The 25,601-nt window shown below is 43.7% G+C and overlaps 1 protein-coding gene across 5 annotated transcripts in view; it reads left to right on the top strand.

Moving 5' to 3' along the window:
- Nucleotides 1-237: 237 nt before the first annotated feature.
- The window catches only part of znf423 (zinc finger protein 423), a 366,010-nt gene continuing 340,646 nt past the window's right edge, over nt 238-25,601 (top strand). For 3 of the 5 annotated variants that reach the window (XM_072596261.1, XM_072596260.1, XM_072596259.1), the window contains exon 1: nt 238-1,565. In XM_072596261.1, coding sequence (XP_072452362.1) covers nt 1,526-1,565 — 40 coding nt within the window. In that variant the 5' untranslated portion in view covers nt 238-1,525. The remainder of the gene's footprint in view (nt 1,566-25,601) is intronic. The other 2 variants (XM_072596258.1, XM_072596256.1) reach the window with 2 other exon arrangements.

Raw genomic sequence — 25,601 nt, 5'->3', positions numbered from 1 at the left:
TCTGAGTGGCATGTGGTACATACGATCCTTTCTCTTTTTAAAAACAAAACAGAATTAAAGTCGACAGAAAGGGTGCAGGATTCGAGAGGCTGAATTTGCATTTGGAGGTGTTAGCGGTGCTTTGGTTAGGTCTGTATATCTGTGAGTGAGAGGAGGCAGAATGAGGGAGGTATTTATTGTGTGTGTGAGTTGCAGTCCGCTCCAGGTTTGTCCAGGGCTCCATGCTTTTGGCACGATCGCGCACTCAGGATTTTTTCATTATTCACCATGCGTGCTCTGCACTTGGACAGCGATTTCCTCCGTGATTACGTGTGGCGCGTCTCCCTGCGGGAAAGCTCCCCCGTGGAGAGGTCCTGATGGGTTTGGGCCTTACTTGAATTTCCCAGCTTATTATGTGTCTGCACTGCGCGCTAACGCAGTTCCTCAGCAGCCAGCTCCGCTTCCAGCAGCAGCAGCAGCAGCGGCGGCGGCGGCGGTGGCGGTGGAGGCAGCGGCACAAAGAGCTGGCTCTGCTGCCGAGCCGGCCAGCCGGACGGCGGTCATGGCACCAAGCTGGTCCCGCTCGCCGGCCCCCCGCCGGTGAACATCCCCCGCACACTCGGACAGGCAGCCCCGCTCTTTCTATGTGTGCGACTCACCGAGGAGGATCGGGACACTCTCCGGGCAGGATAGACCTCGTACCCTCTTTAGATTTCTGGCTAAACAGGTGATCCCTCCCTCCACAGACACACACACACACACGTTTAAAAATCCGCCAAGTTTATTATTGTTGTTGTGCGGAGAGTTAAAGCGGCAGATTGACGGGTTTTTGTTTTGTTTTATTTTTCCCACCCCCTCCCTCTTCACTTTTTTTTTGCCCCTTCTTCTTGTTGAGAATTTTTAGTCCTTGAGGTCGCCGTTGACAAGGGGGGGGGGGGGGGTCTGTGTGTGTGTGAGGTTTGCACGGAAGGAAGGTGGAGGTTAATGCAAGTGGATTTCGTGCAACAATAGACCAAAAAAAAGAGAAAGGAGCAGCGGCACATCCTTTTTTTTAAATTTTAAAATCGAGTTTATTTTCGGGGGTGGGGGGAAACCCAGGGAAGCCTCCTCCCCAGCCCTCAACTCCCCCGTAAAATAATCACTTCTTGTCTTCGTGGACTTGCTGGATCCCGCATCCAAATCCACCAGTTGCAAAGAAGTTGGGGTGTGTGTTGTTGGGAGACCGAAAAGGAGGAAAAAAATTAAAGAGGGAGAGGGGAAGATCTAGGGAGGGGGGGGGGAAAGAAAACCTTTTTTTTAAAAAAGAATCACTTGACTGAAATCTAGTTTTAGCACCACCGCGAACAAAAAAAAAGTAGGAAGGAGACGTCACACGTAGTCCACTCCGAGAGGTTGAAGTTGCCGCATTGCAACGGGCAGGAGGAGGGAGAGAGAGAGAGAGAGGGAGAGAGAGCACGGAGCAAAGATTGATGTTTGGAGCTCTAGTCACTGCCCCGGACAGCAGCGCCCAGAGAGCAGATTCTTCCAGCGGACTGAAGGACTGGACATGTCCAGACGCAAACAGTCTAAGCCTCGGGCTGTTAAAGGTGAGCTCTGCCGTGACGGATTCTTTCGTTTTAAATTATTTTATTGTTTTTTTTCTCTCTCTCTGAGGAAAACAAAAGAGAGAGAAAATCTGTACGTTGGTTTTTTTTGAAGGTGGTGCTTTGGCGTGGCGTGGCGTGGGGGGGTTGAGCGGCAACGGTCGCACGAATGGACTTTTCCGCGCGTGCGATCCGCTGGCGCCCAGTTCAGTTGGAGCCGGGGCTGGTGGGCGTCACGGAGAGCGGAAACAGCGCGCGCGCGCGGGAGGGAGGGAGGCGCGCGCACGGTTACACGCACGCGGGCCCTCGCCGGCAGGGGCAGTGTGGAGCTGGTCTGAACTGGGGCTGGGCGGGCACGCGGCCTGGGTCGAGGAGGGGAGGGGCGCGAAGCACGAGGCCCAGGTGTTGCTGGCGAAATTCCGATTGTGGAATTTTGCGAGCGCGTTTGTGTTTTGTTTAAAAACGAAACGAGTGGCGGTTACCGTTGAGCGCGCGGGCAGTTTGAACACTGAAAAACCTGTTGGCCCGGGTGCGGCGCCGTTCTTGTGGGAATCTGAACGCGGTGTCGCCCCTCCATCTAAGCTTGGAGGCCCAAACTCTAATCCCACCTGCTAATGCAGGGCCACGTCTACGAACAGGTTGATTTAGGAAATACCTGCTTTGTAACATACTCTGGACACGCTGCACCCGGTGCAAGCTGCTGCCTTCTTAGGCTGCATGTCACCTGTGGGAACTCTATCCACAAGTAATTAACTACTAAGCACATCAACAAACCGAAACTAACGTTCTTCCAAACACATATGGAGCCATCCCTTGAGATTAGATTGTTACTCGTGGGCCAGAAGGCATGGGTTCAAATCCAAGCTGCTCCAGAGATGTGTTAAAGCAGTTCGGGTTCAGTTGATTTTTAAAAATGCATTGTTACTGCCTTTCTGTTTGGTTACGTCTTCTAAGTGAGCGAGATAATTTTCAAGAAATCCCTTATGTAATTTCAGTATACGTTTTTGACATCAACGTTTTGATAAGGTGTAAAAGCAAAATGGACAACTGGGTGGTTCAGAAATACCAATCCAAACTCCTAAACTGAGAATATCTTCACCTCACTATATTGTTCCCATATTTTTCCAGACACTGATTTCAAGGATGGAAAATTGCAAACACTGCTTGTAATTTTCCAGTATACTGCTGTTGGCATGCGTGACTCCTCATTACTGCAAATGGAAAATTTTAGCCTATAATTTTTCCCTTCTTTTTTTTCCATTATTTGTTTATGGGATCAGAGTCGCGCTGGTAAAGCTGCACTTATTGATCTCAAGTTGGTCTGAAGGTTGTGGGCCATAGCTCATTTGGACCAATGCAAATATTGTGGATGTGATGCTCCATTGATGGTGTTAGTTCCGAGATTCCAGGACGCAGCAAAAATGAAGGAACAGGAATATCTTTCTTGACTTAGAACTTTGTGTAACGAATTTTGCATCTTCTTGATAATGCATGGACAGGATGCCTTGGATATTTGACCCAAAAGAGTAAAGAATGTACAAGTTTATTGAATTACCTAATCTGAGGATGAGGACAATCCATGTAAATTTGTAATTTGATTCATTTAATATTCAAATTGAATTTTTTAGGGACTCCCTTCCAGTTGGGAGCTGGGACGTTTTAGAGTTGCTTAAATTCTGAAATGAGATTTTTGCATTGTGTGTTAACTGATGTTTTTCTTACACTGGAAGTAGACATATTATAATTTCTAAGGGTTTAGATTTGTCTTTGGGCCACAAAATGACTGGAATATATTACATTGAACATCAACAGATTGACAGACATAATATTTAAATCAAATGTGCGAATTTGAAGAGTAAAGCTTATGTGGTTTATAAACCTTTGACTATTAATTAGGTTATGGTCCTTTGGATCAGTCAGTTACATTTAACAATTTCAAAATGTTAATCTATTAAATATAGGGTTTAGTGTTATTTGAAATGTTTGCAATATTTGAAGGCTGAGCATTACAAATATTGCAAAATATTGTGTCTATCATAGATTTAATAATTGCAATGTTGAACAGTCAAGCTATATATGTAATTTTAAAAATACAGATGAACTCTGTTTATTGCAGAAATGATGTAAAATATGCAGCAATGTTGTATTAATAACATTGGTCACCTTAATTCAGTTTTTGCTACTGGACTGATCTCTTACAGTGAGATATCACCAGTACTTCTGGAACCAAGAAAGTGCAATTGGTATTAGACTGGTACTCTGGAATCAAGTGAAATATGTGGGTTGTGCGTACTTCATTAAGAACATTGTATGAGATGTTCCCAGAGGGGCCAATTCGCACTGCATGAAGTAAAGTGTGGCCCATGTGTATGAAATTTTTTGTGCTTTCTTGGAGTTCCTGCACATTTGCATTTAAATGTTTTCAGAGTGTGGCCACTCCCGTCTGTATTTAATGCCTTGGCTAAGTAGCTTAGTCAGTGAAAGTGATAACATTTTTTGAAATGGTCTGGTGTGAAGTTGGAGAGATTTTTGTGTGAAATGTTTCAAACAGGCCTTTTTGTAATTGCCAGCAATTTGTGCATGTGGATCATGAACTTATAAAAACATTTGTGGCTGCCAGGCTAACTGGTCATCTCTGCTGTTGCAGCTTTTGACATTTGTGACAGACTGGTGATTATCTGACTCATCAATACAGTAAAATACAAATCTGAGGGAAGTGCTTTTCATTCAAGGCTGGGGGTACTGCACTTGCGTTTCTTTGTAATTCATGGCAAGGACTATGTAGGATGCCGATTTCCTTGTTCGTATAACTTCAAAATGGGCAACTTGAGATGTAGCTCTTTGGAGATTTCTAACAAAGCAAACATTTCCTGTCATGTCAGACTCGCCTTAAAACAAATTATATATTTTTAAAAGCATTTTTGCGCCTAAAGTATTGGTTCTCCTTAGTGGACCAGCTGTAAAGCAATGTGACTGGCATAGCTGTATCCCAAGTAAAGAGAAATGAATTTGAAGTAGTTATAGCCCATCAGTTATGATATAGGAGCAGTCATTTTTATCCCAATCCTAACGTTGCCTTGTGTCCATTCATTGATGTTTCTCAGGACTTTCCTTTTTTTTTCTCTTTTAGTTTCCTCTTTCCTGTCCCTTACCACTACTGTTTGTCATGGAACATGAAAAGTTTCTTCTTTTGTGTACTTTGCACCCAGAACCATTAATACTCTGCAATTCTGATGTTGTACCTAGCTCAAATCTCTCTCTTAAATTCTCATCTATTGTTTTTTATATAAGACCACCAGAAATTGGTCACGGTAGTCCAGAAATGGCCTCACTGAGGCACTGTATAATAAAAGAATCTTTCCTTTTTGTATTCCTTTCTCCTTGCAGTACATGTAAGCATTCCATTTGCCTTTATAATCAAATTGTAATTACATACTAACTTTATCGTTCAAGTAACAGGAAACCCAGATACCACTTCAGTTCTGCAATCCTTTTGTTAACTTCCAGTATCATTCCCCTCCAATGTGTCTTTTATTTTCTAGCCGAGTGGCACTGTTATTACTTGCTTTTACGTTTCTCAGAGAAGGTCTTGAATCTTTGGAAAAAAAACTTTCTCAAAAGACAGTGGAAGCCTTTGTTCTGAAGGTAAAGATAGGTTGTTGATTAACAAAGTGGTAAAAGGTTATTGAGGTTAGGTGGGACTGTAGAATACCTGATCAGCATTGATCTTGTTGAATGGTGGAGCAGGCTTGAATGACTAAGTAACCTACACCACCTTACTCTTTTGTTTATACATTTTTGCTAAGCGATTGAACCATCTTCAGGGCATTCTCTCACTATTCACGCATTGCTACTTATGGAGTCCATCATAGATTTATTTTGGGCCTCTCATCTATGTGGACATTGGCTGTCATGATCCAAAACTGTAACAAGTGCCATATATGTGGATGTCAATACTGAGCTCTCTCCCTCTAATCTTCATTACTACTGTTGCTAGCCTGGTCATCCAACATTCAGTTTTGGATGAACTGCAATTTGCCCTAGTACGGACCAAAGCATTCTTTTTCCATCCTTTCTCAAGTTGCATTCCATTGGCATTGATATCATGTGTCTGAAAGTCTTGATGTAGCTGTGCTTGAAATGTTGTACTGGAATGCTAACTTCCAGTCACACACTAACCTTTTTATATCTGCTTTAGATTAAATACACATTCTATTAAATCGTGAGTTGAGCATCCAACCTCCTCACTGAAACCAATGATTTTTATTTGTCATATTGTCTGTCTGACACCTGACGGTTTTCTTTTGAAACCCTATCTTTTGTAACCCTATTCTTGCTGTTTTTGTTTCGAGACTTGATAATTCCAGGGCTTACCAAATTCCTCCTGCATTCTCAACCCTGTTGTGCTGCTTGTATCTTGAATTGCAACAAATTCTTTGAGCCCATCATTGGTACTTACTGACATGCAATTGTTCCAAGGCACCCAGTTTAAACTGCTTATACTCATGTTGTGATTCCTTGCTGCATCTTAATCTTTTTATTTATGCAATCTCTTCCAGTACCTTTGGTAATGCTGCATTCTTCCAAATCTGATCTCTATATTTATTACTCTTTTTACCCTACTATCAGCAGCTGAAACTCCCAACTCATTAAAACTTAAGCTCTGGAATCCCATCATGAAACCTCTGCATTTTCCCTTTACGTCTTTTTAAGGCCCTCCTTAAATCTCTGTCATAGTCTTACATAATATCTGCCTCTCTGGCTTAATGTAAATTATGTTTGTGTCAAGTATGTTTGTGTAAGAAGCTATGTGTAAATTATTATTGTACAGTAATCTCTCCAATTTAAGAATACATTGTTTGGAAAGATGAGTTGCCTAGAAATGTTTGAGCGTAACTAAGCAACTCGTGGCATTATTGTAGTTGTTCTTTTGGAATACAAAAGTGCAATATACAGTTTTACTTTTACTTATTTGTGGGATGTGGGTGGCACTGGCTGGATATCATATATTCCTTAGTTGCCCTTGAAAAGGTGATGGTGAGCTGCCTTCTTGAACTGCTGCAGTCCACCTGCTGTGCATTGACCCACAATGCCATTAGAGATGGAGTTCCAGGATTTTGACTTAGTGACCGTGAATGAATTGCAATGTATTTCCAAATCAAGATAGTGAGTGCCTTGGAGGGGAACTTGAAATTGGTGGTGTTCCCAAGTATTTGTTGCCCTTGCCTTTGGGATGGAAGTGGTCATGGGTTTGGAAGGTGCTATCTGAGGGATCTTTGAATTTCTGCAGTGTATCTTGTAGATAGTACACACTGTTGCTCCTGAGTGTGGTGGAGGGATTGGATGCTTGAAAGATATAGTACAAAGAAACGGGCTGCTATGTCTTGGATGGTGTCAAGCATGGAATGTTGTTGGAGCTACACTTTTCCAGGCAAGTGGGGAGTATTCCATCATACTCTTGACTTGTGCCTTGTAGATGGTGGACAGGCTTTGGGGAGTCATGTGAGTTACTTGCTAAAATATTCCTAGCCGTTGACCTGTTCTTGCAGCCACTGTTTACGCGGTGATTCGATTTGAGTTTCTAGTCAAGAGTAACGCCTGGATGTTGATTAGTGGGCGATTCATTGATGGTAACCATTGAATGCCAAGGGGTGGCAGTGAGAATGTTCGTCTCTTATTGGAGACGGTCATTGCCTGGCATTCGTGTGGTGTGAATCCTACTTGCCACTTGTCAGCCCAAGCCTGGATATTGTCCAGATCTTGTTAGATTTCAACATGGACTGCTTCTGTATCTGAGGAATTGTGAATGGTGCTGAACATTGTGCAATCATCAGTGAACATCCCCACATCTGACCCTAGAATGTGGGCAGGTCATTGATAAAGCAGCTCAAGATGGTTGGGTCTAGGACAGTACCCCAAGGGAACATTTCAAAGATGCTTTGGAGCTGAGATGACTGACCACTGACAACTACAACCATCATGTGTGTCAGGTATGACTCCAACCACTGGAGAGTTTGCCCCCGATAACCGTTGATTCCACTTTTACTAGGGTTCCTTGATGCCGTACTTGTTAAAATGCATCCTTGATGTCAAGGGCTGTTACTTTCACCTCTCCTCTGGAATTTGGCTCTGTTGTCCATGTTTGAACCAAGGCTGTAATGAGGTCAGGAGCTGGATAGCCTGCTGGAACCCAAACTTGAGTGCCACTGTGCAGATTATTAGTGAGCAGGTGTTGCTTGATTGATGACACCTACCACACCTTACTGATGGTCTAGAGTAGACCGATGGGGCAGTAATTGCTTTTTATGTACAGGACATACCCAGGCAATTTTCCACATTGTTGGGTAGTGCTGGTGTTGTAACTATACTGGAAGAACTTAGCTAGGGGAGCAGCACGTTTTGGAGAACACCTGTTTAGTACTGTTGCCAGAATGTTGTCAGGGCCTGTAGCCTTTGCAGTAACCATTATGTCAAACTGTTTCTTGATATCAAGTGGAGTGATTCGAATTGGCTGAAGACTGGTGTCTGTTATGCTGGGGACCACTAGAGGAGGCTAAGATGGATCATGCACTCAGCACTTCTGGCTGATGATTGCTATGAAAGCTTCAGCCTTATCTTTTGCCCTGATGTGCTGGGCTCTTCCATCATTGAAAGCGGGGATAATTGTGGAGCCTTTCTCTAGTGAGTAGTTTAATTGTCCACCACCTTTTGTAACTGGATGTGAATGAGTAGAACAGTCTTTATTACTGTTTTTATATTTTTCTCATGAGTGCTTCAGGTAAATATTGAAAACTGAGGTGTTAATTTGTGGTTAAGTTAGGCATTCTGAACAATGACTGCAGATGCTGGAAACCAGGCAGCATCCGAGGAGCAGCGAAATCGACGTTTCGGGCAAAAGCCCTTTCATCAGGAATAAAGGCAGTGATTCTGAAGTGTGGAGAGATAAGCTAGAGGAGGGTGGGGGTGGGGAGAAAGTAGCATAGAGTACAATGGGTGAGTGTGGGAGGGGATGAAGGTGATAGGTCAGGGAGGAGAGAGTGGAGTGGATAGTTGGAAAAGGAGATAGGCAGGTAGGACAAGTCCGGACAAGTCATGGGGACAATGCTGAGCTGGAAGTTTGGAACTAGGGTGAGATGGGGGAAGGGGAAATGAGGAAACTGTTGGAGTCCACATTGATGCCCTGGGGTTGAAGTGTTCCGAGGCGTTCTTCCTCCAGGCGTCTGGTGCTGAGGGAGCGGCGGTGAAGGAGGCCCTGGACCTCCATGTCCTCAGCACAGTGGAAGGGGGAGTTGAAATGTTGGGCCACGGGGCGGTATGATTGATTGGTGCGGGTGTCCCGGAGATGTTCCCTGAAGCGCTCTGCTAGGAGGTGCCCAGTCTCCCAATGTAGAGGAGACCGCATCGGGAGCAACGGATACAATATTAGTGGATGTGCAGGTAAAACTTTGGATGTGGAAGGCTTCTTTAGGGCCTTGGATAGAGGTGAGGGAGGAGGTGTGGGCGCAGGTTTTACAGTTCCTGCGGTGGCAGGGGAAGGTGCCAGGATGGGAGGTAGTCACAGAGGAAACTGTCTTTGCGGAAGGCTGAAAGGGGTGGGGAGGGAAATATATCCCTGGTGTTCGGGTCTTTTTGGAGGTGGTGGAAATGTCGTCGGATGGTTTGGTAGGGTGGAAGGTGAGCACCAGGGACGTTCTGTCCTTGTTACGGTTGGAGGGGTGGGGTCTGAGGGCGGAGGTGCGGGATGTGGACGAGATGCGTTGGAGGGCATCTTTAACCACGTGGGAAGGGAAATTGCGGTCTCTAAAGAAGGAGGCCGTCTGGTGTGTTTGTGGTGGAACTGGTCCTCCTGGGAGCAGATACGGCGGAGGCGGAGGAATTGGGAATACGGGATGGCATTTTTGCAAGAGGTAGGGTGGAAAGAGGTGTAATCCAGATAGCTGTGGGGGTCGGTGGGTTTGTAAAAATGTCGGTGTCAAGTCGGTCGTCTTTAATGGAGTTGGAGAGGTCCAGGAAGGGAAGGGAGGTGTCAGAGATGGTCCAGGTAAATTTAAGGTCAGGGTGGAATGTGTTGGTGAAGTTGATGAATTGCTCAACCTCCCCGCGGGAGCATGAGGTGGCGCCGATGCAGCGGAGGAAGAGATGGGAAGGTGCCGGTGTAATTATGGAAGATCAACTGTTTTACGTAGCCAACAAAGAGACAGGCATAGCTGGGGCCCATACGTGTGCCCATGGCTACCCCCTTTGGTCTGGAGGAAGTGGGAGGATTTGAAGGAGAAATTGTTAAGGGTGAGGACCAGTTCGGCCAAACGAATGAGAGTGTTGGTGGAAGGGTACTGTTGGGGACGTCTGGAGAGGAAAAAATGGAGGGCTTGGAGGTCCTGGTCATGGTGGATGGAGGTGAGGGATTGGATATCCATGGTGAAGATGAGGCGTTGGGGGCCGGGGAAACGGAAGTCTTGGAGGTGGTGGAGGGCGTGGGTGGTGTCTCAAACGTATGTGGGGAATTCCTGGACTGGGGGGATAGGACATTGTCGAGGTAGGTAGAGATGAGTTTAGTGGGGCAGGAGCATGCTGAGACAGTTGGTTGGCCAGGGTGATCAGGCTTGTGGATCTTGGGAAGGAGGTAGAAGCGGGCAGTGCAGGGTTCCCGGACCAAGAGGTTGGAAGCTGTGGGTGGAGATCTCCTGAGGTGATGAGGTTCTGTATCATCTGGGAGATGATTGTTTGGTGATGGGGGGTGGGGTCATGGTTGAGGGGGCAGTAAGAAAAGGTGTCCTCGAGTTGGCGTTTGGCTTCAGCGGTGTAGCGGTCAGTGTGCCAGACTACCACTGCGCCCCCTTTATCCACTGGCTTGATGGTGAGGTTGGGATTGGAGCAGAGGGATTGGAGGGCTGCGCGTTGAGGGTGAGGGGTTGGAGTGGGGAGGGGGGTAGACAGGTTGAGGCGGTTAGTGTCCCGGCGGCAGTTGGAAATGAAGAGGTCGAGGGCAGGTCATCGGCCAGCGCGGGGTGTCCAAGTGGATACAGTGTGTTGGAGGTGGGCGAACGGGTCCTCGGAAGGTGGGCGGGAATCCTGATTGTGAAAGTAAGCTCGGAGGCGGAGGCAACGGAAGAATTGTTCGACGTCACGGTGTGTAATAAATTCATTGATGCATGGACGGAGGGGGATGAAGGTGAGTCCTTTGCTGAGGACTGATCGTTTGTCCTCAGTGAGGGGGAGGTCTGGAGGGTTGGTGAAAACTCGGCAGGGCTGGGAGCTGGGATCTGGTGTGGGTGTGGAGCTGGGAGTGGGGCCGGAACCTGTAACTGGAGTGGGTGTGGTGGTGGGGGGGAATGGGGGTGGAGTCATGAGCAGGGGTAGTGTTCCCCTCGTGGTTCTGGGAGGTGGGGAGAGTGACAGTGGGGTCTATGGGGGGCGTGTCAGCAGAATGCAGGTGAGTGGCGCTGGTGGGGGCGGAAGTGGTGGTGACCACGGCAGTAGGGGTGGTGGAAGTCACTGAGCGTGTGTCATCAGCAGTGATGTGAGGGGTGGAAGTGATGTCACGTGTGATGCATGAGGAATTGTGAGGGGCAGAAGTGGTTGTGGAAGTGGCCATGAAGGGAGTGGAAGTGACATCATCAATCAGCATGGGGGTGGCAGCTGCATCAGCCGCATGGCTAATGGCGTCGGAGTACTTTCCGAGGCGAGGGGAATCTTCTGGAATGTTTGAGGAGCGCTGGTTATGGAGGTGGGTAGATAAAAGTTTGTTGTACTTACAGTTTTTGATGTTTGAGATGGAATTGAAAAACTGTTTGTTGAGAGTATGAATTCTCCTGAAGATGTAGTACAGAGTGGGTCCTTTGCAATACTGAGAGAGTGTGGCCCTCAGCTGAGGCAGGGATGACTGTAGAGAGGTTTGGTGCTGGCGCATGTTGTGAGCGTGGAGCGGAAGATCTTGAAGGAGAACCGTTGCTGATGTTTTTGAATCTGTGGTCTGTACTGTTTGTCCTGTTCGGGTCTGAACTCTGCTGGTTTAAATGTGATCCGGAGTCCGTATTGTATCTGTTGCTCCCGATGCGGTCACCTCTACACTGGGGAGACTGGGCGCCTCCTAGCAGACCGCTTTAGGGAACATCTCCGGGACACCCGCATCAATCAACCACACCGCTCCGTGGCCCAACATTTCAACTCCCCCTCCCACTCTGCCGAGGACATGGAGGTCCTGGGCCTCCTTCACCGCTGCTCCCTCACTACCAGACACCTGGAGGAAGAACGCCTCATCTTCCGCCTCAGAACACTTCAACCCCAGGGCATCAATGTGGACTTCAACAGTTTCCTCATTTCCCCTTCCCCCACCTCACCCTAGTTCCAAACTTCCAGCTCAGCACTGTCCCCATGACTTGTCGGGACTTGTCCTACCTGCCTATCTCCTTTTCCACCTATCCACTCCACCCTGTCCTCCCTGACCTATCACCTTCATCCCCTCCCCCACTCACCTATTGAACTCTATGCTACTTTCTCCTCATCCCCACCCTCCTCTAGCTTATCTCTCCACGCTTCAGGCTCTCTGCCTTTATTCCTGATGAAAGGGCTTTGCCCGAAACGTCGATTTCGCTGCTCCTCGGATGCTGCCTGAACTGCTGTGCTCTTCCAGCACCACTAATCCAGAATTCTGAACTCTATGTAAAAATTCCAAAAAATCCAGAATTGATTTGAATCTACGCATTCCAGACTGGCACAGTTACAGTGTAGTATTTTTTTTTCTTATTTGTTAAGGGGATTTGGGATTTACTTCTTAAGGTGGCATTTATTGCTCATCCCTAATTGCCCTCCAGTGGTGAGCTTCCTGTGACTTTGTATATTCTCTTTTTGGTCACTAGTGACCTTCAAGTGGCTTGTTTGTTTTTGAACCAAATAAAATGACCTGTCTTCTGATAAGCATCTGACAGTGTGTCTCCATTGTTAGTGTAATGCAACTGTACTTATGTTTCATTCTTATGTATCTAATTGTAGCCAGAGAATCCCTTCTAATATCTTGTCTTCCGGCTCATGCATTCTGTATCTGCTTTTGCCGCATTGCCCTTGGTGTTCTCCTGGGTTGTCCCATTCCCACTTGTATTTTTCATTTAAATGCTGCATCTAAGTGACACCATCTGAGGGCAGAGCATTAAAGTTCATGTGTACTGCTGAAATGTAGCTTTATCTCACTGTTGCCTCTTTTAACTCTCCCATTCTTACTAAATTCATTTCATTAAGTTGATTTCGTTTGCTTGAATTCCCAGAAGGCATTTTATGAAGTGCCACATACTTGGTTTTATCAGCCAAGTTGAAGTCTTTGGGAACAAAAAGAACAATAGCAGGATGCATGGATCTGAAGTCAGCTGTGTGATAGGAAAGAGTGGTTTTTTTTTGGACTAGAGGAATGTACCTTGTGGCATTCCATAGGATTTGGTTCTGGTACTATTATTTTATTGTAATAAACTAGTCTTTACTGGACAGAGCACAATTTCTCTCTCAATTTGGAAATATTAAGAAGTCTGAGGAGGTTGTAGTAAATTTCAAGAGGATTGGCTAGGAGACCAAATTTAATGCGGAGAAGCGAGAAGGGATTCATTTTGAAGAGGGAAGTTAGAATATTAAGATAAGTAATACAATTTGAAAGGCTGTGCTAAAGTAGAATACAAAGTACAGTTATGATATGGGGTAAACCCCTCTGCTAATTTAAACCAACACAGAGAAGTTCACCCTGTGCTGTAACCTGTTAAATTTTGAGAGGCAAGGAACTATCCCAGGTTTCACTATTTAAAGTAAAAATTAGCAATTTTATTCTTTAAATCCAACAGAGAATATTAAAACCACAACTATTTACAACTCCTTTCCCTTAAACTTTTCTTTTACTTCCCATTCTATAATACTGGTCTGATTGATTTGCTGTAAATTTAAGAGGGAAATTAATTTCAAATCCAGTTGTCTTTGGGTGTCGAACTTACGCTGTAGGTTTTGCTAAGTTGGCTTTGATCTTCTGCTGTATAAATTTCTTATGGACAGGTACCTTTCAGAAAGCTATTCTGCTGGCAGTCTTTACTTGAGTGTTCTTTGCTGTTCTCCCCTTACTTGAGTGTTCTTTGCTGTTCTCCCCTAACTGTTTAAAATATCCAAGTTCATACCCCAAAATGGATCATTTCATTGGTTTGATGTCATTCAAAACCGTAAAATTCAAATTTGATTGGATTTTGAATTCTGGGGCATAATTTAAACTGGCCAAATTTGAATTTGTCTTTTGTGCCATAAGCACCAGCTATTTGTGTCAACCAAATATTACAATTTTAAATTATTCAGGACATTCTGTGTTTTCAGTCCTTGCCAGCTTGCTCTCTCTCTTAAAGGTACAGTACACCAGCACCTTAAAAGCAGTACATATGTGCACAAATTATTAGTACAATGAGTTGAGAAAGTTACTTTAAAAATATCAGATTGGATTCTGAGCTTTAAAGTAGCAAATAAAGTTCAAAAGCAAGAAGTTATGATGAATTCTGCGAAATCCAGCCCAGTTGGAGTATTTTGTCTGATTTTGGGCATAATCCTTTAGGAACGATGTGAAGGTATTAAAGATGATGTAGGAAAGATAAATGATGCTGGCTCCAGGGATGAGGATCTTCTTTTTATATGGTTAGATTTGAGAAGCTATCCTCCTTTTACAGAAGAGAAAGTCGAGAAGGGATTTGATAGTTTTGTAAAAGCTACTTTTGCCTGGACAATGGAGATTGAGAAAATTCCTGTTGGCAGAAGGTCTGAGGACCATAGAACACTGAGGTGTTTGGCAACAGAAATAGAGGTGGCATGAGGAAAAACTTGAAAATAACATTTGGTTCAGATCATAAATGCACTGAGTGTGTGATGGAACAGATTTAACTATGGATTTCAAAGGAGATATGGATAACTATCTGAAAAGCAAAACTTTGGAGGCTAGGAGAAGAGGCAGGGAAATGGAATGAAAAAGTTGCTTTTTAAGAGAGCCAACAGCGAGATGATAGACCAAATAGCCACTTGTGCGTATTCATTTTGGTTCTAAGAAAGATCCAGTTAAGCATAATGTTACTACGAGAAGATTTATAAGATTTGTTTTGGAATGGTCTAAATTTTTTAAAGAGAAGTGCATCATGTGACCGAAGTGAAGTTTAGCTGCTAGCTGCTGATTTGATCGCTTGAGATCAAAGAAAACTGTTTGTTTACTGTGAAGAAGACTCTGTGTACATGTTTTGAGGCTATGGTACCAACCTGAGAATTTTTGCAGTTTTGTTTTCAATGATAGAATGTAGGTGTTGCTGGCTAGGCTGGTAATTATTGCCCTTAAAGTGGTTTGAGCCACTTTCCTGAACCATTGCAGTTTTTAATGTTAGGATGGTAGTTCCAGAATTTTGAACTGTCTTCAGTGAAGGAATAGTGATACAGTGCTAAGTCAGGATGGTGTATGGCTTAGAAGGGAAGGGAATAGTGGTGTTTCCATGCCCTATCCTTCTAGGTTATAGAGGATATGGGTTTGCAGAAAAAAAACCTTGGTGAATTCCTGTAGTGCATCTTGCTGCAGCGCAACAACACTACCATTATTACTTGATGGAGGGAATGAACGTTTTAATTTGGTGGGCATTGAGACTAGGATGTAAGTAGGTGTACTTTAAACTATCCACTTAATTCTGACTCATCTTGGAACTCTGATGAATAGTAAATCAGTATCTCCATCTGAATATAAGACCAACGTGATTCATGGTGCAATGGAAAGTGGGCCTTGAGAATGGAATGTTTTCGAAGGTATCCCTGAAAGCACTTTGGTTGCTTAGTCTGCTGTGGGGCCTTTAAATGGGGTCTGAAAGATTGACGTGCTGTGTTAAATTGAAGATCTTCAGTAATGCTGTCATCCTGGAGAACAGTTCTGTGATCAGAAGGCACCAGGCAGGGAAATGACAGAACAATGTTACATCTCCAGGAACTAAGAATCATTTTGAACTAATTTTTGGGAAATACAATATGTCCTTGAGCTGCATAGCATGTACCTGTGAAATTTGATTTCTTTGCTTGAAAAAGGGGATGTTCATTTCTTTTGCTTAAATGTAACCTGCAATGATGATGTTTAGTTCATAGAGCTTTTAAGTCTTTTTCATATTAAACATGTTATAACCCAAACTCCTTGTGTCATTTTTTTTCGGCTATTAACTGGGAGTTTGAATTTCATTTTGTAAGTTAGAGGTCTCAATTGAGATTGTAATAACGGAGTCACCCTCTATCTGGGTGACTGTTTGCTTTTATTGACATGAGCCTTAGTTTAATGAAACTTGCAACAGCAATTTCCAAAACTAGAATGATTTGGATAACCAACCTGATCAGGAAATATAGCCACATGAAGAACCTGATTCAAAGAAAGTCCATCAATCTTGAGATACATGATTTGCAAACTGATCCCAGAAACAACTAGCAGATGATTTTAGGTTGTTATTGCTGTTGGTGTTTTTCTGATATCTTTTCTCAGGGAAACTGGGCAGATTGGCAACTTGTGATGTTTTCTATTATATGCCAGGTAATGATTTTAAAGAGTTAAGTGTAGAACATAGAACATTAAAGTGCAGTACAGGCTCTTTGGCCATCGATGTTGCATCGACCTGTGGAACCAACTTGAAGCCTATCTATCCTACACTATTCCATTTTCATTTATATGTTTATCCAATGACCATTTAAATGCCCTTAATGTTGGTGAGTCTACTACTGTAGAAAATACCTCTGACATCTGTCCTATATCTATCACCCCTCAATTTAAAGCTATGTTCCCTCGTGCTAGCCGTCACCATCTGAGGTAAAAGGCTTTCTGTCCACCCTGTCTAATCCTCTGATTATCTTCTATGTCTCAATTAAGTCACCTCTCCAACTTCTTCTATCCAATGAAAACAGCCTCAAGTCCCTCAGCCTTTCCTCATAAGACCTTCCCTCCATACCATGCAACATCCTAGTAAATCTCCTCTGAACCTTTTAAAAAACTTCCACATCCTTCCTATATTGCGGTGACCAGAACTGCGCACAATACTCCAAGTGTGGCTGCACCAGAGTTTCGTACAGCTGCAGAATGACCTTGTGACTCCGAAACTCAATCCCTCTAACAATAAAAGATAACACACTGTATGCCACCTTAACAACCCTGTGTGGCAACTTTCAGGGATCAGTGCACATGGACACTGAGACTTTTCTGCTCATCTACACTACCAAGCATCTTACCATTAGCTCAGTACTCTTTATTCCTGTTACTCCTTCCAAAGTGGATCACCTCTTACTTTTCTGCATTAAACTCCATTTGCCACCTCTCAGCCCAGGTCTGCTTATCAATGTCCCTCTATAACCTGCAACATCCTTCAGCACTATCCACAACTCCATCGACATTAGTGTCATCCGCATATTTACTAACCCATCCTGCTACACCCTCATTTGCAAACAGCAATGGCCTAAAACAGATCCTTGCGGTATACCATTAGTAATTGAACTCTCAGATGAAATTTCCCATCAACCACCACCCTCTGTCATCTTTCAGCTAGCCAATTACTGGTCCAAACTGCTAAATCACCCTCGGTCCCATGTCTCCGTATTTGGTGCAATAGCCTACCATGGAGCACCTCATCAAACGCCTTGCTGAAATCCATATACACCACATCAACAACTTTACCCTCAACCACCTGTTTGGTCATCAACTCATAAAGAATTCAATAAGGTTTGTGAGGTACGACTTACCCTTCACAAAACCATGTTGACTGTCCCTAATCAACTTATTCCTTTCTAGATGATGATAAATCCTATTTCTTGTAACTTTTTCCAACAATTTACCCATAACTGAAGTAAGGCTCATTGGTCTATAATTACCAGGGTTGTCTCAACTCCCCTTCTTGAACAAGGGGACAAAAACTGCTATCCTCCAGTCTTCTGGCACTACTCCTTTAGACAATGATGAAGATAAAAGCCAAAGGCTCTGTAATCTCCCTGGCTTTCCAGAGAATCCTAGGATAAATCTCCTCTGGCCCAGGGGATTTATCAATTTTTACACTTTGCAGAATTGCTAACATTTCCTCCTTGCGAACATCAATCCCATCTAGTCTACTAACCTGTATCTCAGTATTCTCCTCGACAGTGTCTTTTTCCAGTGTGAATACTGATGAAAAATACTCATTTAGCATTTCGCCATCTCCTTGGACTCCGCACACAACTTCCCACTACTATCCTTGATTGACCCTAATAATTCTTTTATTCCTGATATACGTATAGAAAGCTTTAGTGTTTTCCTCGATCCTATCTGCCAACAACTTTTCACGTGCCCTCCTGCCTCTCATTAGCTCTCTCATTAGGTCTTTCCTGGCTAACTTGTAACCCTCCAGTGCCCTAACTGAACCTTAATGTCTCATCCGACCATAAACCACCACCTTCATTTTGACGAGATTCAACTTATTTAGTAAACCACAGCTCCCTCACTCGAGCATTTCCTGCTTGCCTGACAGGTACATACTTACCAAGTACACGCAGTAGCTGTTCCTTGAATAAACTCCCTATTTCAATTGTGTCCATCCCCTGCAGTTTCGTTCCCCATCCTGTGTATCCTAAATCTTGCCTAATCGCATCATTATTGCCTTTCCCCCAGCAGTAACTCTTGCTCTGCGGTATATACCCTTTCCATTGCTGAAGCAAACATAACCTAATTGTGCTCACTATCACCAAAGTACTCACCTACCTCCAAATCTAACACGCAGGTTCATTATTCAGTACCAAATCCAATGTGGCCTTGCCCCTTTGTTGGTTTGCCTACATCCTGCACACATTGGACAAAAACTGACCCATCTAAAGTACTTGAACTATTGTATTTCCAGTCAATATTTGGAGAGTTACAGTTACCAATAATAACTACCCTGTTACTCTTGCTCCTATCTAGAATGATTTTTGCTATCCCTTCCTCTACATCTCTCTGAAACTATTCAGAGGCTTATAAAAAAGCTCCCAACAGGATGACCTCTTGTTTCCTGTTTCTAACCTCAGCCCATGCTACCTCAGTAGACGAGTCCTCAAATGTCCTTTTGGCCACTGTAATACTGTCCTTGACTAACGATGCCACACCTCCCCCTCTTTCACCCAGATTAGGATGTAGTTTAAGAAGTTTCCACAGCACTGAAAAGATCTTGTTCAGAAACTACCCCTTCAGAGCTATCTGTTAAATTGCTGTTGTGTTCCTGAAAAAGTGAATGCTATGGAATAATAATTGGCTGTTAAACTTGAATATAATATCTATGCAGCAGACCCTCCAAATTCTGTTAGCTCAACATGGTAGGTATCCTTAAAGGAATGAAACAAAACTTGGTACTGTAATAAATAGTGATCATGATAGTAGGAGACCTAAAGTGCACTTTTATGGGGAGATGGGTAGGTGCATGGTAGATGCAATTTAATGCGAATAAATCTGAAGTAATGTTTGTTGAGGAAACATGAGGCAGTATAATTTAAATGGAATAATTTTAAATGGGAGTGCAAGAATAAGGGAGTCTGAGTGTATATTCACAAATCTTTAAGTTGGCGGGCAGGTTGAGATAGTGGTGAAGAAAGTGTATGGAATTCTTGACTTTGTAAATAGGAGCACTGAATGCACAAACACTGAAGTCAAACTAAGCCTTTCCAATCTCTGGTTTGGACTCAGCTGAGGTATTAAATACATTTTTGTAATTAAATTTTAAGGCCTTTGAGAGAATATAGGCATTTGTGAGAATGATACTAAAGATAAGGGAGTTCAGTTATTTAGAAAAGTTGACCAAGTTGGGCTGTTGTTCTTTAGGCAGAAAAAGTTAAAGGGAAACTTCTTCATGCATGAAGAATTTTGATAGAATGTAGAGAAAAAAAACTGTTACCTCCTGCAAATCAGTTGGTAATACTGAAGTCATAGAATTAAAATAATACCTAAAAGAACCTGAGGGAAAATGAGGGGAGATTTCATCTCACAGTAAGATTGGAACACACACACTGAAAGTGTAGTGTAATTAGATTCCGTAGGGACTTAGAAAAAAGCATTGGATAGTTATTTAAAGATGACTAACTTGCATGGCCGTGGATAAAACTGGGATGTGGACTAAGCATTACAGATACTAGCCTTCAGCCAATTCGATTCACTCCAGATAATATGAAGAAATGGTTGGAGATATTGGATGCTGCAAAGGCTAAGGGCCCTGATGACAATCTGGCAATAGTACTGAAGACTTAGAGGCATGGAGTTACACAGCACAGAAGCAGATGCTTTGGATGACCAGATATCCAAAACTGATCTGGTCTCATTTACCATCATTTGGCGCATATCCTTCTAAACCCTCTGGAGGGTGGCAACTAAAGGATGATTAAGGTGAAAGACTAAAGTAGCACATGACAGCAAATATGATTGGGTTAACATGGATGACTCGAGAGGTGCATGACAGCAAATGCTATCAGGCCTGTGTGAGTCATGCTACCTGTGTAAAAGAATAAATAAATACGCTGTAAAGAAAATGTCTGTTTGTCATAGTAGATAACAGTAAGAATACTGTATAAATAAGCTTCAGTTGCAATGATGTATAAAAAGCCACGTCTACTCACAGTAAACTTAAACTTAAGTGTGAAGATATACTAAGAAGTGCTTTCGATAAAGACAACTTTTAAGACTCCTGCTTTGTCTCCATCTCACTCCTGTTCACCAGACTTGGAAAGAACCCAACACCCTCCTTGTTCGTGTACTCCTCCAATGCCTTTTAAATGTAATTGTACCCACCTCCACCATCATCTTTCTGGTTGCACATTCCATGTATGCACAACCTTCTACATGAAAAATAGGCTCTCTGGTCCTTTTCCCCTCTCACCTATGCCCTATGGACTCCCCTGCCCTGGGCAAAAGACCTTGGCTATTCCCCCTATCCATGCCCCTCATGATTTATAAACCTCTATAAGGTCACTTCTCAGCCTCCAAAGCTACAGGAATATAGGTCCAAGCCTATTCATCCTCTTTCTATAGCTCAAACCCTCCAATCCTGGCAATATTCTTGTTAATCTTCTATGAACCCTCCAAGTTTAACAACCTGTTTCATATAGTAGAGAGACCAGAACTGAATGCAGTATTCCAAAAGTGGCCTAACCAATATCCTGTAAAACCACAACATGATGTCCCAACTTTGATACTCAGTGCATTGAGCAATGAAGGCTAAATGATGTTTTCACCATCTAGCTGCAGATCCACTTTCAAGCAGCTATGGGGACTTGCATCACTTGGTTTCTTTGTTTGGCAGCACTCCCCAGGGCCTGACCATTAAATGTAGAAGTCGTGGGGAGTCCTGTCCTGATTTGCCTTAACAAAATGCAACAGCTCAAGTTTACCTAAATTAAGCTCCATCTGCCACATCTCATCCTGTGCACCTTCACTGTGCACTACACCACTAACTTTGGTGTCATCCTCAAACTTACCAACTGTACCTCCTATATTCACATCCAAAATGATAAAAAGCAGTGCATCCAGCGTCGCTCCTTGTGACATCCAGCTGGTCACAAGCCTTTAGTCTAAAAAAAGAGCCCTCTCCCACTTGCCTCTGTCTTCTCCCTTCAAGCTCAAGTATCCAATTGTCCCCCTGGATTCCTAATCTAACTTTGTGAACCAGTCTACCATGTGTAACCTGACGGCTACACGAGCTTCAGCAAGGCGTTCAACAAGGTTACACATGGTAGACTGGTTAGCAAAGTTAGATTATGTGGAATCCAGGGGACCTAGCCAATTGGAGACGCACTCGGCTTGCAGGTAGGAGACAGAGGACTTCATCAATCTTCTTTGTCACCTCTTCAAAAAAAGCTCTAACTTAGTGAGAGACAACATCCCATGCACAATGCCATGTTGACAATCCTTAATCAGTCCTTGCCTTTCCAAATGCATGTAAATCCTGTCCTTCAGGAATCCAGTCCAACAATTTACCCACCACTGATGTTAGGCTCACTGGTCTATAGTTCCCTGGCTTCTCCTTCCTGCTTTTCTTAAATAACAGCACCACATTTATTCACCCTCCAGTCTTCTGTCACCTCACCCATAGCAGTCAATGATACAAATATCTCAACAAGTGGGCCAGCATCACTTCCCATAAAATTCTGTTGAGGCCCTGGGGATCTATCTGCCCCTATGCATTTTAAGACCTGCAGCACCTCTTCTGTGAAATGAATGTTTTTCAAGTCATCCTCCACTGTATATACTGAATAAAAATATTTGTTTAGTATCTCACCCATCTCATGTGGTTCCATAAATAAATGGTCATCCTGATCTTTAAGGGGCCTATTCTCTCCGTGGAAACACTTTTTTCTTTAATGTATTTATGGAATTTATTTGGATTCTCCTTAGCCCTATTTTCCAGTTACTTCATGTCCCCAATTTTCCCTCCTGATTTCCCTTATAAGTGTGCTTCTCTGCCCTTCTGTTGTTCAAGAGATTCATTCGATCCGACCATCTGTACTTGACATATACCTCCTTTTTCTTCACCAGAGCCTCAATCTCACTAGTCATCCAGCATTCTGTATACCTACCAGCCATACCCTTTGCACTTACAGGAACTTATTGTCTTTGAAGTCGTGTTATCACATTTCTGAAGGTCTTCCTCTTTCCAACCATTCCTTTGTCTGTGAATAGTTTCCGCTCATCACCTTCTGAAAGTTCCTGCCTAATACGGTCAAATTTGTCCATACACCAATTTAGAACTTTACCTTTTTATACAAGGCCTATCCTTTTCCTTCACCATTTTCAAACTAACAGAATTGTGATCACTGGCCCCTTATTTCCCAAGAGACGGTCAAGTTTTGCTCCTCCTTTAGTGGGTACATGTACATATTGAATAAAGAAATTTCCTTGTACACACTTAAATTCCTCTCCATCCAAGCCCTTAACATTATGGCAGCCCTAGTCTATGTTTGGAAAGGGGGGTGTCTTGCTCACAGCCGCAGAAATGTTTGTCTCTGCCCTGAACAGGGAGTTCCCAGGACAATTGATTGCTTGGACCCTGATATTCCTCCTCTTTACAGTTAAGTCAGGCTTCCACAAAACTGGCTATCAGTGCTATATTTCCTGGAGGTCATCACCCTCTGCAGCATCGAGAACAGCATACTGATTTGAGATTGGGATAGTCACAGGAGACTTCTGCACTACCTACCTATCTGTCCTACCTTTCCTAGCGGTAACCCATCTCCTGATTCTATCTGTAGTTTTTCTACCTTCATGAAACTGCCATCCGCCGCACCCCCGAGCTGCTATAAATTCCTTATGGCCTCTAATCACTGCTCTTCCGATCCATATGATGTGATAGAGTTCTGAACCAAACACTCTTCCTGCAGACATTGTCTCCAGGAATATTGAAATGTTTCCTGATCTCAAATTCGAGCTCTTCCAGTTCAGTTACAACACTGGTATCTACCTGACAATAAATTCCCAGGTAAGTCCTCTACATGCACAGCATGACAAATCCTGCCCAGCCAATTACTGCTCCATTAGTCTACTCTTGATCATCAGTAAAGGGATGGAAGGTGTCATCAGCATTGCTATTATATAGCACCTGCTCAATCATGACCACTTTGGTGACACCCTGTTTGATTTCTGACAAAGCCACTCAGCAGCTGACCTTATTACAGCCTTGGTTCAAGCATGGACAAAGCTAAATTGCAGCGGTGAGGTGAGAGTGATAACCCTTGACATCAAGGCTGCATTTAACTGAGTATGGCATCAACAATCCTTAGTAAAACTGGAATTATCAGGTATCAGGAACAAATTCTCCACTGGTTCTATTCAAACTGAACATACAAGAAGATGGTTGTGGTTGTTGGAGGTCAGTTATCTCAACTTCAGGACATCTTTGCAGGAGTTTCTTGGGATGATGTCCTAGGCTCAACCAACTTCAGCTAATTCATCAATAACATTCTCTCCATCTTTGTCAGAAGTGAGGATGTTCGGCGATGATTGCACAGTGTTCAGCACTATTTGCGACACCTCAGATACTGAAGCAGTCAACGTTCAAATGCAACAAGAACTGGACAATATCCAGGCTTTGGCTGACAAGTGGGAAGTAACATTCACACCTCACAAATGCCAGGCTATAACCATCACCAATAAAAGACAATCTAACCACCGTCCCTTAACATTCAATGGTGTTAGCATCATTGAATCCCACTGTCAACATCCAGGGGATTACAATGACGAAGAATTTAACTGGACTTGCTACACAAAACACAGGTGGCTACAAGAGCAGGTCGGAAGCTAGGAATACACTGCCAAGTAACTCACATCCTGACTCCATAAAGCCTATCCTTCGTCTACAAGTCACAAGTGTGATGGAATGTTACCTGCTTGTCTGGATGGATGCTGCTCCAACAAGCTTGACACCATCCAGGTCAAAGCAGCCTGCTTGATTGGCACAACATCTTCAAACATCCACTCCTGCTATCGTTGGCGCTCAGTAGCTGCCTTCAAGAGCCACAGCAAAAATTCACCAAACTTACTTAGGAAGCACCTCCAAAACTCACGACCACTTCCATCTCAAAGGACAAGGGCAGCAGATACACAGAAAAACCGCTACCTGCAAGTTTCAAGCTGCTCACCATCTTGACATTGAACATATATTGTTATTTTAAAATATATTGCTATTCCTTCAGTGTCATTACCTCAGAACCTTAGAATTCACTCTCTCAAGCCATTGTGGATCGACTTGGAGTGTGTGGACTGTAGCATTTCAAGAAGGCAGCTCACCATTAGCTAAAGGGAAACAAGGAGTGGGCAACAGATGTTGGCCACCCAGCGATGCCCTAGTCCCAGGAGCGAGTTTTTTAAAAAAAAATTGGATATCCCTTTCATGGAGCAAGCATGAATGACAGGATTTGACATAACAGAAAGTCATTTGGTCTATGAAATGTGATAGCGTTAACAAAAATTAATACAGAGGAATCTTGATTATCTGGCATTTGATTATCTGAATATCACGTTATTCGGCAAGATTGCAAGGTCCTGATGCTTGGCTAAACTGTGTTATCCGACATTCGATTATCTGGAATTTGATTAATAGAACAAAATGCTCCCCACCCATGTCATTCGGATAATCGAGGTTCCTCTGTAGTTGAAAATGTAGCTATAATCCTGGTATGTAGGTGACTGCCTGGGTTTATATGCTGCAAGACTGCCTGTCACCAATTATCTTAGTTCTTTAAAGGTTGTATGGTTCCTCCAGTTGACCTAGGTTTTTTTTTAGCCTTTGAATGTGAGGGGCCATATTTCAGACAGGAGGCCAATGAGCAAATTTGTGAAAAATAAGTTTTGGCACAACATGAACCATGGGTTTTAAGATGGAGGTTGAGCTAGGAAGAAAACAAAACATTTGCTGAGTTAATAAAATGTCGCAGTAATCATTTTTTTTAGAAGTAATAATAATTGAAGATGACCATGACCAGGTGCCAATTAGTAGAGCCAGTGATTGACTCCATTGTCAGATAAATGTGAGGGGTTTGCGGTTGGGGGTAAGGTAGTTAGGAATGTGATAGGTAGATGAAGGTGGGGGTGATGGTGATAGTTTGGAGTGGATAGGTGGGAAGGAAGATGGACAGAGTAGCACAGATCAAGAGGGCGGTGCCGAGTAGGACCGTTGGATCTGGGCTAAGGTGAAGGGAGGGGAGATGAGGAAACTGGTGAAATTGACATCGATTCCTTGCGGTTGGAGGGTCTCAAGGTGGAAGATGAGGTGTTCTTCCTCCTGTCAGCAGTTGGCTAGGCTTTGGCAGTGGAGGCGGCCCAGGACTTGCATGAAATTGGCAGAATGGGAGGGGTAAGTTGAAGTGGTTCGCCACAGGGCAGTGGAGTTGTTTAGTGTGTGTGTGTCCCGGAGATGTTCTCTGAAACGTTCTGCAGGTTGGCATCCTGTCTCTCCAATGTAGAGATCACATTGAGAGCAATGGACACAGTAGATGTGTGTGCCCTGTAGCAGACCACTTCAACTCCCCCTTCCACTCCATGAAGGATGTGCA

This window comes from Chiloscyllium punctatum, chromosome 26 (genome assembly GCF_047496795.1).
Source record: "Chiloscyllium punctatum isolate Juve2018m chromosome 26, sChiPun1.3, whole genome shotgun sequence".
Classification (NCBI taxonomy): domain Eukaryota; kingdom Metazoa; phylum Chordata; class Chondrichthyes; order Orectolobiformes; family Hemiscylliidae; genus Chiloscyllium; species Chiloscyllium punctatum.
The sequence above is the reverse complement of the archived record's forward strand: the minus strand, read 5'-3'. Positions and strand labels throughout refer to the sequence as shown.